The following is a 14,824-nucleotide window of genomic DNA, read 5'->3' on the forward strand; positions in this document are numbered from 1 at the left end:
AGAAACGTGCACATGTGGACAGTGTGGTGGAAGCATCTTATTATTAATGCCCTTTCATAATTCATAAGCAGTGGCGGTACCATGGGGAGGGGAGCAGCAGGACAAATGCCCCCCCAGTAAAAACCCAAAATTACACAAATTTCCACTTTTTGCGGTAATTTTGCGCAAAATTTGGTGATTTCCCCACCCCCTGAAATTCACCCCCCCCATGCCCTCAGAAAAAAATCCTGGCACCGCCAATGCTCATAAGACGGTTAAGACCCTGACACATGAACCATATGTATTATTTTCTTATAATTTAAATGAATACTTTGTTTTACACAATTCTGTGTCAGTAAACCTTAATCACCTTTATTTTACACTACTAGTTAGTAGTTAGTAAGGAGTACTACAAAATATACATTTCCCAAAAAAATTCAAATCCTCATAATTTTTCTCATGATTTTAAATCCTGCCAAAGATTTTACAAACATGTACTTGTGTCACACAAAATGTTGCACATTATTACAGCTGCCAGCAGAGATCAACTTGGGATGCTGCATCTGATGTCATCCTTGAAGGGCTGTGGCTGGTTTGTTCTCACTATAAAAAGGATGTTGGCAGGTGGTGGTGGAGGCGATATCGCCATATTTGACGTCACCATTGGATTAATTAGAATGTGAATAACTGCGCATCGGTTACTTGGAGTGCATTGTTAAATACCGGTATCTAAACATTTTGCCTTTAGAACTGAGGAATATGTGCCCCAAGGGATATTCCAAGGTCCAAAGCAAAATGTTTAGATTTTTCACAATGCCCGGCATTTATTGATGCAAAGTTACTAACCTCATTCATAACCGTCACTTTCATCTCTTCACTTTACAAAATAACACATAATTTTCCTCAAAAATAAACAATTGTATTTTGCCTTTCCAAAAATCGATCAGGCTAAAACAGGACGACCAACAGAAGTGCAAATCAAAAAATTAAATTGTGTTATGGTAAAATGATGTTATTCTAAAACTGTTGAGGTGGCACATAGTGAAGGATATGGGTGGCACAACAACTTATTGCATGATTTGTGGTAACTTAGCAAATGTTGCACTTTACGATCAGAAGTTAATCTGTATAAATTAGAGTCTCTTACTTTTTTAAGTGCTTTTTTTATTTTAGGAATCCTTCCTGTATTAAAATAAAAAATTATATTGATACTACTGACTGAATACCATTTTGATATTAAATTAATTATTTTCAAATTTTTACTCTAAAAAGCATAATCTTTTTAATATTTTGCAACAGTTAACTGTAGGAATTAAAGAACAGTTGCTATACCACATGATATTTCTATAAAATACAGTCACACACACATTCCCTAACTTACGAAGGAAAAAATGGCTTAAGTTACTATCATAAATGTGCCCATGCAAAGTCTTGTCCTGTCAGCTGCATAAATTCCTTATTAGATGGTCTATAAAATTCATAAAGTTTTTTCAATGTGGCATCACTGGGTTCTGCCTTTGGCAACACTCCTGGTGTACTTTTCGGAGGGCAAGGTCTACTCGTACCGTGCATACAAGTTCCGTGTCTTGCAGAGTCATAATAAAACATACTCTCTTTAAAGTATGGATCTAAACCCGCAAATTGCTCAAATTTTTTGAGCATAGGGAAGGCATCTTTCTCAAGTGAGTCTAAATTTATTACTAAAAATCGATCTCGTGGAAAGTATTCGAGCCAATGTTTGAAATGTTTGGTGTAATAGCTAGTATCGACAATCACGTTTGACGCGTTCACATTGCCATGTTCATCGAGCACCTGTTGCTCAAATATTCTACCTTCGTCTTCTCGGGCTAGACTTAACGCGCCCTAGATTTCTTCCCATTTTCTTCTCACATATAACTCCCGCTCATGTCTGAAATCGGAGAGCGCCCTCTTTACAGGGTCTCGCACACTGAGTACAAATTTGATGTTCTTTGGGAGGTCTGACAAGATCTGCTTGGGGGCATTCGGCGTTACAAAATATTTTGGCGTTTTCTCAAAACAGAACTGATCCTCTTTTGCAAAGCCCATTCGGATACGGTAATATTCAAGCCCTTTCTGGTAATTTCTATCAAAGAAATGAACCTCATTGCCTACGGAGTGAACAATTTGAGGATGCTGTGTGACAAAGAATCCCACCGCGTTAGTTCCGCTTTTCTTGACGCCTATACTGATGACCTCTGGCAGACGTTGGGTCATTCCATGCTTCTTGTATGCATCGCTGACAACCTTAAACCGTGTTCCAAGATATTTTCTTGGCCCCATTTGTAGGTATTCTTGAGGAATATCCTGTCTTACTTCTTTAGGCATTGATGACATAATCTTTGCTAAAATTCTGGGCACTCGTGGATCAGATTCAAGAGTCCATTTCTGGACTGGACCATTATTATTCGGGGGTATAATCCTAAGTGCTTCATCCTGCTTGGTTATCTTAGCCAAATCATCTAGCATTTCCTTATTCTTTGTAGCCTTTGGGAAACTAGCCTCTGATGAATCATCGTTCTCATCTATTTCTTGCCTTGGAACCAATTCCCCCGTTTCACCTTGCACAATATTGGTACCGTCGTTAGCGAATCCACCGTGACGTATAATATCTAACCTGAGGTGATTTTCGTTATCCTGAATCTGCCTTCTTCCACCTTGGTGCATTTCACCAGCATCACCATCATCCGACAACTTATTGGTGAAGGCATTCTGGAATGTTGGCGTCCCTTGGTACAGGTTTTTGCCTATCAGCAGACTGGCAAGAATGGTGGTGAAACACAGACAAATGATGAGGACCTTCTTTGAGCAAAATTTGGTCATGTTTATTGGTGATGAGACTTTGTCACATATTGGAGACACAATTCAGCTATTAATGATGTCCTTGACTAGTTGCCCAAGATTGACAGCTTCTGTAAAACAAAGAAACACATAAAGGAATTTATCACATAAAGCAAATGTACAATTTCAATAAACAATATATAGATATTATTTGTTTCCACAAAATGTTAGTTTTCACTCAACACATAATATCCCCTTTTGATTTCAAGCTAACAAATGAGGTAAAACAAAGAAAATTGCTATTTCATTCCAGCGCCTACACAAATGTATAAAAAGTTATTAACGTTTGAATAATTAGCATCTAATTAGCATGTGTTGGATGCAGGAAGATCAGGAGGAGGATCAGTGAGGAGCAAATTTAATAAAAGTGACCCCAGGGGTCATGTGATGCAAGAGGTTCATTTCCTGTTTCACATTTTTACAATTCAATTTAAACTGCATACTATAACACCATACAATCATATTCCAGGTAATTTAATTTGCTTTGAGAAGCAATTTTGCATATTTTATTTTACGTTCAGGTTACACATTGAAGTCAACATTTGGGAAAATATGCCTTGAAAGAGGCAGGCGCAAAACTATTTTCATTTTATTGAACCCTATGCTGTTATGTATAAAAAGCTCTGACTGAGAGGAATTAAAGTATGGAACTTTTAAATATGTGGGGTGCACCTAACTTTTTTTAAATTTTTTTTTCAAATTTTCCATTTTTTTCCCTAAAATATTTGGTATTTTCAGGATTCCTTAGGTTTATTTGCTCCAAGAAAATGTATACTTTTATATATGCTGGGTATAATATATGAAAGATACATGTATGGACATTTAAGGTGAGCATTTTTTTTAACTGTTGCGATTTGGTAGTTAACAGCATCTTGCGAATGGTAGTGAGCTTTGGCAAAAAGTTCAGTGATCATTTCTTAGCGAGTGTGTAGAAGAATTCAAATATTATATACTTTTGTAGTTTCTGTGATTCTTGAGTTATTGTATAAAGAAGGCTGAAATAACAACACTTTTGTTAACAACAAGAAATCAAGCATGTTTTCAAAGTATATGATTTGTAGAATGAACTTTTACAAAACATCAAAGTGTTTTTTTTTGCTATAATAATATTGATTTAGACAATGAAAGTCGATTTTTTTTGGCTGCTTTGACCAACAATACCTCGTCTACCATAAATAAAAATGAAAAAAAAAACCATGCAATTTTGAAGTTGCAAGTTTGTTTTTGACAATGCATTTAAAATGTATGCAATTACAATATCGCCTTAATGTAGTTCAAAAAGAAATTCTTGTTAAAAGGAGAATTGAACCGGGGCTACTTTGCCACATTTTTTGGATGTTGTGGTGCGCCCTCTTTTTATGTTTGCATGAATTGTTACATATAGGGGTTATTAGGAAAGCTATGTATGCCAGTGCATTTTGCAGTATGAAAACCATTGGGGCACAGTGGCGTGCGCAAAGGGGGGGGGGGCAGGGGGCATGTGCCCCCGCACTTTTGTTGGTCATTCGGGGGGAAACACTAAAACCGCACCTTACACACCTAAATCAGACTCCATTCGGGGGAACTGAACAACCTGCCCCCCCACACTTCCAATGTGCTGCGCACGCCACTAAAACATTGGGTGGCGAAGTAGCTGATCTGATTTGATCTGAAATAATAAGAACTATTTCTTTTTTCCCTATCCTTTCTCTCCTTGTTCAGCGCTTTGATAAATTTTAAAGGCGCTATATAAATACCTTTATGTATGTATGTATGTATGTATGTATACTATTAGTATGGATAATTCTGGAACACCCTTTGAACCATCTAACTTGTAGATTTGATTCTGGTTTGAAGGGTATTCCAGAATTAATCAATACTATATACCGTACATGTATGAAACTGTGTCGGCCTATTAACATATAAATTAGGGTGGCAAAGTTACCCCGATATGGGGTGGCAAAGTAACCCAACACTTCACTAGGCTGTGAGGGTACAAATCTACAGATTGAGGGTTTTGATATTTTATCTCAGTAGTAAGGACATAATAAAGTATCAAAGTATACATTGGGTGAATTTGTAAAGTCAGTACTTACGGCTGTGGGGTCGATATGTATTGATTTTGATTGTATGGAAAGTGCCATACGGCAGATTTGCTGTCTCTCTTTATCATGCCACATGGCACCCGCTGCCTGGTACTTCCCTTCACGTCAAGGGACTTTCCAAATTCGTGAAAAAAAATGCCAAAAATGCCAAAAAAAAAAAAAAAATTTAATTCCAAAAATGTCAAAAAAACGCATTTGGATCCAAAATACGCAAATTGCACTGCAAATAACGCAATTCTGCGTATTCTTAGCAGCCCTAAATAAACATATTTCATAGAAAACCTCCTTGATCAAACACATTTGAGGCTAGAGACCATTGCATTCAAAATCTAGTCGGATTCACTGAAGCATGACACTGTGCAAAGCAATGGAAGTTCAAAAGTAAACACAGCAGATCATGACGGGGGATTGCATCAAAAATGTTACAAAAATTAGTCCAAAACAGAAATGTTTTGTAGACTCATAACCGGAGCGATCTTACCTTTCCGATGTTGATTAAGATACTTCTTGCATCGATCCCCAAGATGCGGAAAAACCAATAGTCATTTTGTCCCACATAAATGAATAAATAACAAAAACCCCGATCCCACGGTGGACTCACCCAAATTGGTGACGTCACACCAGATGATCGTCCCTTATCCGACTTGGGATCCCCTACTTGGATCAAACTTGTAGGCGGTGGCCGGGGTCCGGGAATAATCAACATCGGAAAGGTAAGATCGCTCCGGTTATGAGTCTACAAAACATTTCTGTTTTGGACTAGACTCAGTACACCGGATGATCTTACCGTTTCCGATGTTGATTAAGATACTTCTTGCATCAACATCTGAAAGATCGATCTTGCAAGTAACCGACGGATGGAGGTACAAGATTGGTCAGCATCTGATCAGGGATCGGGAGCGGGTAACGATGGTTTTCGCGAGGTCAGAAAATGTTTTCCCCCAACGGTCGGGAAAACAAAAAAGACCACGCGATCACAGACCTAAACCTCCTTACTCATAAAGTTCGGTGGTTAAGAATAGAAACACTGGTTCTTACCATGCTGAGTATTCTGTATAGTCTGAAAACCTGGTACCCGTACACCACCGTATTATGATCGCCCGAACAATGTCTTGGTAAACCTCCCGCCCGTCTCCGATTACTAACGTAAATGGAAGTATATCGTAGAGAAGGGCGAAGGTGGCTTCCGGGTGTCAAGTGGGCCGTGGGACGTGAAACCTTCGCGATCGCCCGGACTCCACCAACACCTGGACCAGCCCTTGCGACAGCGGCTGGACCGAAGGCTCTGTAAGGGTGATGAAATGCGGTTGTGCGAATGTCGGTATGCACTGCGCCCGTTCATAGTCACTAGAACCGAGCGCCGAAACAGTGTCGCTACAGTGTTTGTGAACACGGAAGCCAACTTCTAGACCGCGTGCAACTCAGCACCGCCGTCCCGAAGCCAACGCCAAACCGGAAAGCCATCTTGAGATTTTGATGGAGGCTCAAAAGGGTGACCCTTAACGTAATCTAAGACTGTGCTGGGATCCCTTAGGAGGATCGCTTTCCATTTCGGCGGACACTCGTTGAACATACCCTCGAGGCGTAGACTGAGGTAACCATCGGCTCTGATAGTCGGCCCGTCTCGAAACCTCGGTGAATGGAGAGGATAGCTGACTTATAGCTGGCCCCAGTGGCCCGCTGAAGTCTTGCTTGGAACTTTTCTGTCAGAAACTCCGGAGCTAGCAGCCATTGGGAGAGCCATTTATCTCATCGCACCAAGCGTAGTATGGAGCCAGACAGCGGCTATACGTACGGAGGGTAGACTTCCGTCTAGCCCGGCGATGAGAAAATCAGCTTCTGATGAAAAGTATCCCTCCGCTGCGCGTTCCCTGGTAAGGGCCATGCAGCTAACTGCAAGCGCTCTAGTGATAGGCTGGATACCTCCCCTCCGGGCATCCGGAGTAGATCTGGTACCTCTGGGAGTGCCCGCGGCATTGCCGCTAGCAGAATGACAATGCAGTCTTCCCACCCGATCTTGGCCACCACCCTCGTGAGTAGTGAGATCGGGTGGAATGCATAAGCTGTCATCCCTCCCCAGCATATGGACAGAGCGTCCACGGTGAATGCTTGGGGGTCCGCGACCCTTGAGCAGTACACTGGCAGTGGATGATTGCGATGAGATGCGAACAGATCTATCGAGGGGTGGTACATCCCTTGAAGATCGTCTGAGCGACCTGCGGAGCAAGGGACCATTCTGTTGATCCCGACACCCTTCCTCGTGACAGATTGTGCGTGAGGATGTTGGTGACGCCCGCGATGTGTATCGCTCTCATCGTAATCTGCCTGAACTTGCACCACCCTCTCAGGGTAGGCTACCACGGTTGTGTTGTCCGTCTGGACAACGATATATGTGATCCCACGATCACCTCCTCGTAAGTGAAGGAGGTTGATGTGAAACTCTGTCTCTGTGGCCATCATAGGCCCCAGACGGAGTCTCCGTGGATGTGGACCCCCCAGCCCCGCTTTGACGCTATGGTCGTCACTATGTGACATACCGGGGGTGCAGGAAAACCTGACACCCTGGGTCAAATTGGGCTGATGGGTCCACCACCAGAGTTCCTCTCGCGCGATCTCCGACAATGGAACCGCGAGGGATATTGGGTGACGACTGGGCCTGCAAGCAGGCTCGAAGGTGCAGTTGGGTAAGCCCTAACGTAGCAACGGCAGTACGGCACGAGGTCTACCATACTGGCCATTAGGCCTACCACCTTCATCCATGCCACAGCGGGTACTGCCCGAAACTCGGCCAAAAGTTGGGCACACCGCACCATGTTTGTCACCCTCTCGGGTGAGGGCACCGTGATTCCCTCCGTGAGGGTGATCTGGGCCCCTACAAATAGTGGTGTCTGCGTCGAACCATGCTGGACTTTTGAGCTGATCAAAAATCCAAGGTCCCGCACCCCACGGACTATCAACCCCACGAGACCCGTGGTCTCCAGTGGAGTGCGTCCGTATATGAGCCAAACGTCCAGGTATCAACTGATGTTGACACCCCTGCGCTTCAGGTACGCTGCCACCGCTCTGACCAAGCGTGTCTAAACACCCTGGGAGAGGTGGACGGCCGGTATCAAAACTGTTAATTTTGATCCTGTACCTAGATGCGTAAATACCTCCGATTGCGAGGCGATTGGCATATGCAGATAGGCGTCCGAGAGATCTAGTGATGCTGTCCCCATACCCCTGATGGGGCAGGTTAGCACCAAGGCAAGAGTCTCCAATCTAAACCTCTTGGGCCTGAAGAACTTGTTCAACGGCCTGTGGTTCTGAATGGGACTCTTGTCGCCGGCTTCGTGAGAAGCTGTGTGATCCCTATCAGTAGTGCCCGACGCTGGGGGCCGTCTGACGGTACTACTGTGGACCTCTGAAATGTGTAGACGAGTGTGGGGAGACTGGGCTACCAGTCTGTCCCCCCCACTCACCACTGTCCATACCCAAGCGTCCCAAGAGATGGTTTCTCACTCTGGGCGAAAGCCATAAGCGGTCGTCCACTGGGAGATCCCCCTGTGGAAAAAATCCAGTGCCTGTCGGCATGGACCGTCGACCGCCGAGCCCCCAGGAATGCTCCGTCTAGCCTCCCCTGGAAAAGCGCTTAGCTCTTCTACGGGGTTTGCCAGTTGTTCCTGTGTTACCCTTGCGCCCCAGAACGGGTGCTGCAGAGGTAGTGGGCTCGGGTACTGTTGGTGGTGCACGGCCTACTGAAGTCGGAATAATTGAAGCCGCACACTCGCTAGAAGACCTGGCCTCCCTGCGCTTGTGCGTCGACTTGCTGCTCCTACCAATGGTAAGGGCAGTCTGCGACTTCTTCAGAGTGCTCCCGTTGGTAGCTTCTTTGCACGGTCCTCCACCGTAGCGCAAAAGCATCCAAAGAGAAAAGACCCTGCCTTTCCATCGCGTTGAGCGATTGGAGTGGCAGGCCCCCCCCGGTGATGAGTGGACACCCTATGGGCTAGGCCCATGGAGCTCCTGTTGAGGATTGCTGTAAGCACCGCTAATAGGCTTACCTCGCGGAATAGCTCAGATGTTGCCTGAGCGTCAAACGCTTGACAACATCTGGGTCCCTCTCGGATCCCCTCAGGTAGGTTCCGTGGTCCTCCCGCATTACACGCAGAGGAAGCGTGCAAGCACGCGGCGTCATAGCTCCACTGAGCTCGACAGCCCTACGATATCTACCATTGAGGTTTGCCGGGAATGAGAGTGCAGGCGTCCCCTGTGAGGAAGCAGCAGCCGAGCATCCTACTGAAAGGATCCCTGGTCCTCCTCCACGGACTCCCCCTTAGGGGTGTCCGGAGGAAGATCAGTGCTGGTTGGCCCCGCGCGGGGGGGCGGGGGAAGGAGTTTGTAGTGTTGTCGTCAGACTCACTACCGGTCCCTTCCGACTCCTTTCCTTCGCCCCCAGTATCCGTATCATGCTCCGATGATAACGGTAACTTGGGGACGGGCATCTGAAAGCGGGTAAAAAGGCATAACCACCGTGTGGCTCGCCGACTACCTGCCAGCAGAAGAGGGATTACTCCCGCAAGACCCTGAGGTACCGCCATGGCACCACTGGGTCCGCATGCTCTCGCAGCCGCCGCCCTAGCTCTAGCAGCACAGGGCCTACCCTGATCAACATCTGGGTTAGCCCCACGCCGGCCGGCCTGGACAACAGCTAATGGTACTGCGTGGCCATCGCAAGGCGAAGAAACACCCTGCGGCGGGTACCACGGGCATACTCAGCTGGCAGCTGACCCTTGAAAGGATCCGCCACCAGGGTAACCCCATGGTACTGCAGTACCAGCACCGCCTCCCCCCCCTGTTGCCACACAGACTGTGGCGACTAAGGCAGGTGCTGCAGTACCGGAGCGGTACCAGCGTGGGTACCCGTGAGGGTTACCGACTGTGGACCGCTGTACCCTCGCCACACTACGTTCCCTGTTTGGGGGATCAAGCTGTGTGCTGGCGTGGTACCGGCGCGGTACCAGCATGGGTACCCGTAAGGGTTCCCGGCTGTGTACCGCTGTATGCGTGGTTCCAGCGTAGGTGCCCGTGAGGGCTCCCGGCTGTATACCACTGTATCCCTGCCTCACTGCGTTCCCCGCAAGGGGATCAAGCCATGCGTATGGTTACCCCGCTATACCGGCTGTCCCTTGGCTAGAGGGAGCTTGCCTAGTACTACGGGTAGCGGAGTGTGCACCCCCCCCCCCATCAATCACCTCGCCACCTGAATAGGCAGCATCAATGGAGCTATGCTCTGTTGATTTGACAGTGATCGATCATGAGAGGGTAATTGACCCATTGACGTTAATGGATCACCTACGCTCCGCTGGCTCTCGAGGACATAAGAGGGTTGTTGATCAGCCAGACTGTTCAAACTACCTACTGTAACCTCGAAAGCCTCGCCCAAGGTCGCTGTGTGTGGCGGACCACTCACACGGCAGCTATGGGCGTGTGCATGGTGGCTACCACTGGAGTCAAGCCGTAGCTCGTCTCGGTAGCTGCCACCGATTGCATGTGGGTCGCTGTCCCGTGAGAGACTACGAGCCCAACCCCTGAATCATCGCCAGCCGGTCCCGGAGGACAGCCGGCAGCTATTCTAGGGCCCAGGGTATCACTCGGTGCTCCCGCCATGGGAGGCTGCCGTGTGACGACCCCAGTTGGTACGCCCGCGGCGTTAACCGTGGTATTGTCTATGCTGAACCCATGCACGCTCTCCCTCGACCCTTGCGGGGAACGAAAGGTGTGCTGCATGCTGTGGATCAACCCAGGCAAGCCCGTGGTTCCACTGGCACGCTGTGTGCTACAGATCAACCCAGACAAGCCCGGGGTCCCGTTTGCACGGTGTATGTTAGGGTTCTACCCAGGCAAGCCGGGGTACCCTTGACATACTCTTTACTGCGTGCTATGGATCAACCCAGGCAAGTCCAGGGTTCCATTGGCACACTGCGTGCTATGGATCAACCCAGGCAAGCCCAGGGTTCCATTGGCACGCTGCATGCTGGTGTTCGACCCAGGCAAGCCCGGGGTACCCTTGCATGCCGCCCGTCGCTGGCTACTACTGTGGCTGTTTGAGCCCGTAGATATGCTTGCAACAGACGGGTGTCCTTCTGCTAAAATCCGTGAGGATTTTTTGCTAAAGGACTGGTATCCTCCTGCTACAAACCCGCTAAGGTTTTCGCTGGTGGTTACCGCTCTGCTGCCTGCTATTTGCTCCGACGTAGAGTCAGTGCTTTCGCTGGCTGCTGAGCCTTTGGACGCGCTAGCAGTTCCCAAAGAAACCGCCTGCTTGTCCGGGGACCGGAGCCCCTTAAGCAGACCTGCCATGACCCATAGGGGCTGTCACAGCAGAATCTACCGTATCGACCTTACCAGTGCCCTTGGTAGATTACTTCTTCGTCTTATGGCAATGACGGAGTCTATCCAAATTGTCAAGCTGGAACTCGGAGAGTCCTAAGCAAGAAAGACATCTAGAAGATCGTGAGCACTCCCCGTGGGTGAAACAGAGCGGGTGTGGTCCCATTCCGTCACCAGGGAAGGGTAAGCCTGACAGGGGCGAGCGTAGCGAGGAGAAAAGGGAGGGGGGATGCTACACCCCCCCCCAACACGTGACTCAAGCCCAGTAAGCAAACCTGAGCACGGAGGCTGGTCGCTAACGTTAGTGGTAAAGTAAGGACAGACTAACTTTATTACTAAAATGTCAGACGGGTCCCTACCAAGCCCCACCGTATGAATATCTGATTAACTCGTCTTATCGGATGGTAATGAAGACATAACGATAGAGTAATCACCATAACATAGCAACAATAACCTACCGTACATGAAATACAACGTGCATGTTAGTACAAACATCTATTGTAACTTACAGGCTGCAATGGTTGTTTTACGTGGGAAACAAAATGAATGGCGCCAACGAGCGGCCATTTTGAATTGCTCGTGTGTCCTGTACAAACCGGGGGCACGATATGTAACTAAGTTTTGGATTGTTTTTGTCACTATCTCGCCAGAAAAAGTTGTCAAAACTATCCTCAGCCGAACAATACCGGTTTGGTTTTACCTAAGGTGTGAAACTACAACCGTATCTCGCCTTGGTCGATAAATTGATACACAGTGCTATGAACAATCGATAGGCACGTATCAGTCGGAGACCAAGGAGGATAAGGGACGATCATCTGGTGTGACGTCACCAATTTGGGTGAGTCCACCGTGGGATCGGTTTTTTGTTTGTTATTTATTCATTTATGTGGGACAAAATGACTATTGGTTTTTCCGATCTCGGGATCGATGCAAGAAGTATCTTATTCTTGAAAATCAACATCGGAAACGGTAAGATCGTCCGGTGTACTGAGTCTGCATTAACACAATTTTAGACTGTTCAAAATAGGCAAATTTTACTCGAAAGATACAGTTGACTCAGGGGCGTAGCAAGAGCATCAGGGGCCCATGGACAAGGAGTAGTACGGGCCCTTTTAACCAGAGCGGGATTTACCTATAAATCTACCTTATGGGGGCCCTGGGCCAGGCCAAAATTTGGAGGCCCCGAACTCACTTGCCGAGGAAGGACTCACTCAGTCAGTGGTCAAGTTTTGGTTTATAATATAAAAGGGAGACTAGCATATTTTATTCCGATGTTACTAGGACATTTGCGCACAAAGCACGTGAAAACATTCAATTTCAGACTATTTTACCCCCAGATCAACATGAATTTTGCTAACTGAATGTGCACGAAGTGCGAAAAGATGCATTGTGCAATTTTGGGCCCCTAAATTTTGAGGGCCCTGACCCGGGGCCATCCGGCCCTTTGGTAAATCCGGCCCTGCTCTCCATTAATAGCAGCCCTTATTTAATTTTCATGGTGTCCATATCTACAATGCCCCCATGGAAATTCCGATTGAATGAACACAGAAGGACGATTTTTGCGTAGACTCAGGTGTGATATACGCCAGCGCATGAGCGTGTGCGACTGTGCATGAACGCGGAAGTGAATCCAACCATAACAAATTTGTGATTGGTTAAATATTGTATCCAAGGTCGTGCATTTGTGTTGTAGTTTGAAATACGCAAAATACGATCACGGTTGGATCGAATACAGCTGTTGAAAGCTGCATTCATTTTATTGTGACATGATCTGGTCCATGGGGGCCAAAGGCGGCAATTTGAAAGTGAGATAAAGGTAACAATATGGAGTAAAAAACAATAAAATACATAAGAAAATAGACATAAAAAAATTCATAACTTTAGAACTAAGTAGGCCTATGCTAAACCTTTGGTGTGTTCAGTAAATGATAGCCTTACTATTTCATGGCCTATTCTATGTGTAATGCAAATAATTACAGTAACTCAATTTTCAAAAATGCCTCCACGAGTCCTACTCCTAGACCTAGGCTTTGGGCCCCCATATGCCTGGACCAGATGTATCGTGTCACAATTGGGAATTCCCACTGTGTAACTTTATAAAGTAGTGTAGTTAGTTTATACGAGCACTCACCTCTTTTGATCTATATCTGCTGTGTGGATACTGCACAACGCTCTGTGCGGAACAAGACGAGCAGGGTCACAAATGCAATTTACATGATTTATGATCCTTCATTCAAGAATGCATTAACAACATGATTAAACCAGTATGACGGCTTCATGTAGTGCAGCTAGCTGTTTAATGTTTATCAGCTGCAAGACATACCATGCAAGTACATTCATGAGTGCATGTAGAGTGATATGACTAGTGGGGGTGTGTTGATGTCTTAACTCATGGATGTTTTATGGATGGAGTGCAGTACTATACTGTGTGCAACCAGTCACAATAATTATGTGTAAGCTTATTGAAATCTTACATTTAAACCTCCTTGATCAGCAATACCACCAATCCACAGTAAGGTACATCACAGACACAGACAACCACTCAAGAAGTAATTAGACCTTCAAGAAGATTATAGTCCACGTCTTCAATAAATTCTACAGAAGAAAGTCAGCGGCCCATATAAGTGATATAACCAACTCCTTCGACACAAGCAATGACACAAGTTTCAGGGATCATCTCAACAACATCAGTCATATCATGGAATAATTGATAGGAAAAGGCACTGTCTCATTAGCATGAGCTGCATTGTTATTTAAATAGCGCATTGTTATTTAAATTTGGCCTCAGCTCGTATAGATGGCGCTAGTCATGGCATGCAGACGGCGCCTGTTCGAAAGACTTTCGAACCAGTAGAAGTGTACAGGCATGTTTAATTAATGCATAAATCACCGTTCTGTATATAGGTATAAGCTGGTATATTTTATACACGATTTCTTTATACAACAATAGGGGTGATATTAAATGTATTAAGTTTATAAAATGTGACATTTACGTGCCTTTTTATTGTCTGTAGTACAAAGCTCCGCCGACTGAAGCAGCTTGAAGCTATAGATGGTGCCAGCGTGGCCGTCCCTGGCTGCATGTAGAATTCAATTCCAATAATATTGAATTATATCAGATTCATTTCAAGAAAACACCATTGGTCTGCTTTTGAAAAGAAATGTTAATTCCCAAAGATATAAATAATAGAGCATCACAATGTCATTATATTATCTGTATTATGTCAAAACAGCTGTAGATCTTAAAATGTTCAAGGACATTGGTTACGTAATTTCCACAACCAACGCTCTGCAGGGTCTCTTGTTCTAATGTTTCCAATTAGAGCGCTGACGTATTGGAAAATGTTTCCAATCAATATTGATGAGAGTGTTCATGGAACGTCCAGTTTGCGAAATTGGGTGAGTTGTGTTTGGTAGGTGTGAAATACATCTGACTGGGCGTTTTAATTACGTAACGAATAAAGGCATTGACATAGTCGAATGGCTGCCCAGTGCTGTTATGTGTTTAGTTATTATAATAGGCCTAATAA

General features: G+C 45.7%; 1 protein-coding gene across 1 annotated transcript; it reads right to left on the reverse strand.

The window, feature by feature from the left end:
• Positions 1-233: 233 nt before the first annotated feature.
• On the reverse strand, positions 234-13,507 carry LOC140150459 (uncharacterized). Its single transcript, XM_072172478.1, has 2 exons — positions 13,426-13,507; positions 234-2,909 (listed from the first exon to the last, which is right to left on the reverse strand). Exon 2 carries the CDS (start codon positions 2,818-2,820, stop codon positions 1,843-1,845), a length of 978 nt encoding a protein of 325 aa, XP_072028579.1. The 5' UTR covers positions 2,821-2,909; positions 13,426-13,507; the 3' UTR covers positions 234-1,842.
• Between the last annotated feature and the right edge of the window lie 1,317 nt (positions 13,508-14,824).

This window comes from Amphiura filiformis, chromosome 4 (genome assembly GCF_039555335.1).
Source record: "Amphiura filiformis chromosome 4, Afil_fr2py, whole genome shotgun sequence".
Classification (NCBI taxonomy): Eukaryota; Metazoa; Echinodermata; class Ophiuroidea; order Amphilepidida; family Amphiuridae; genus Amphiura; species Amphiura filiformis.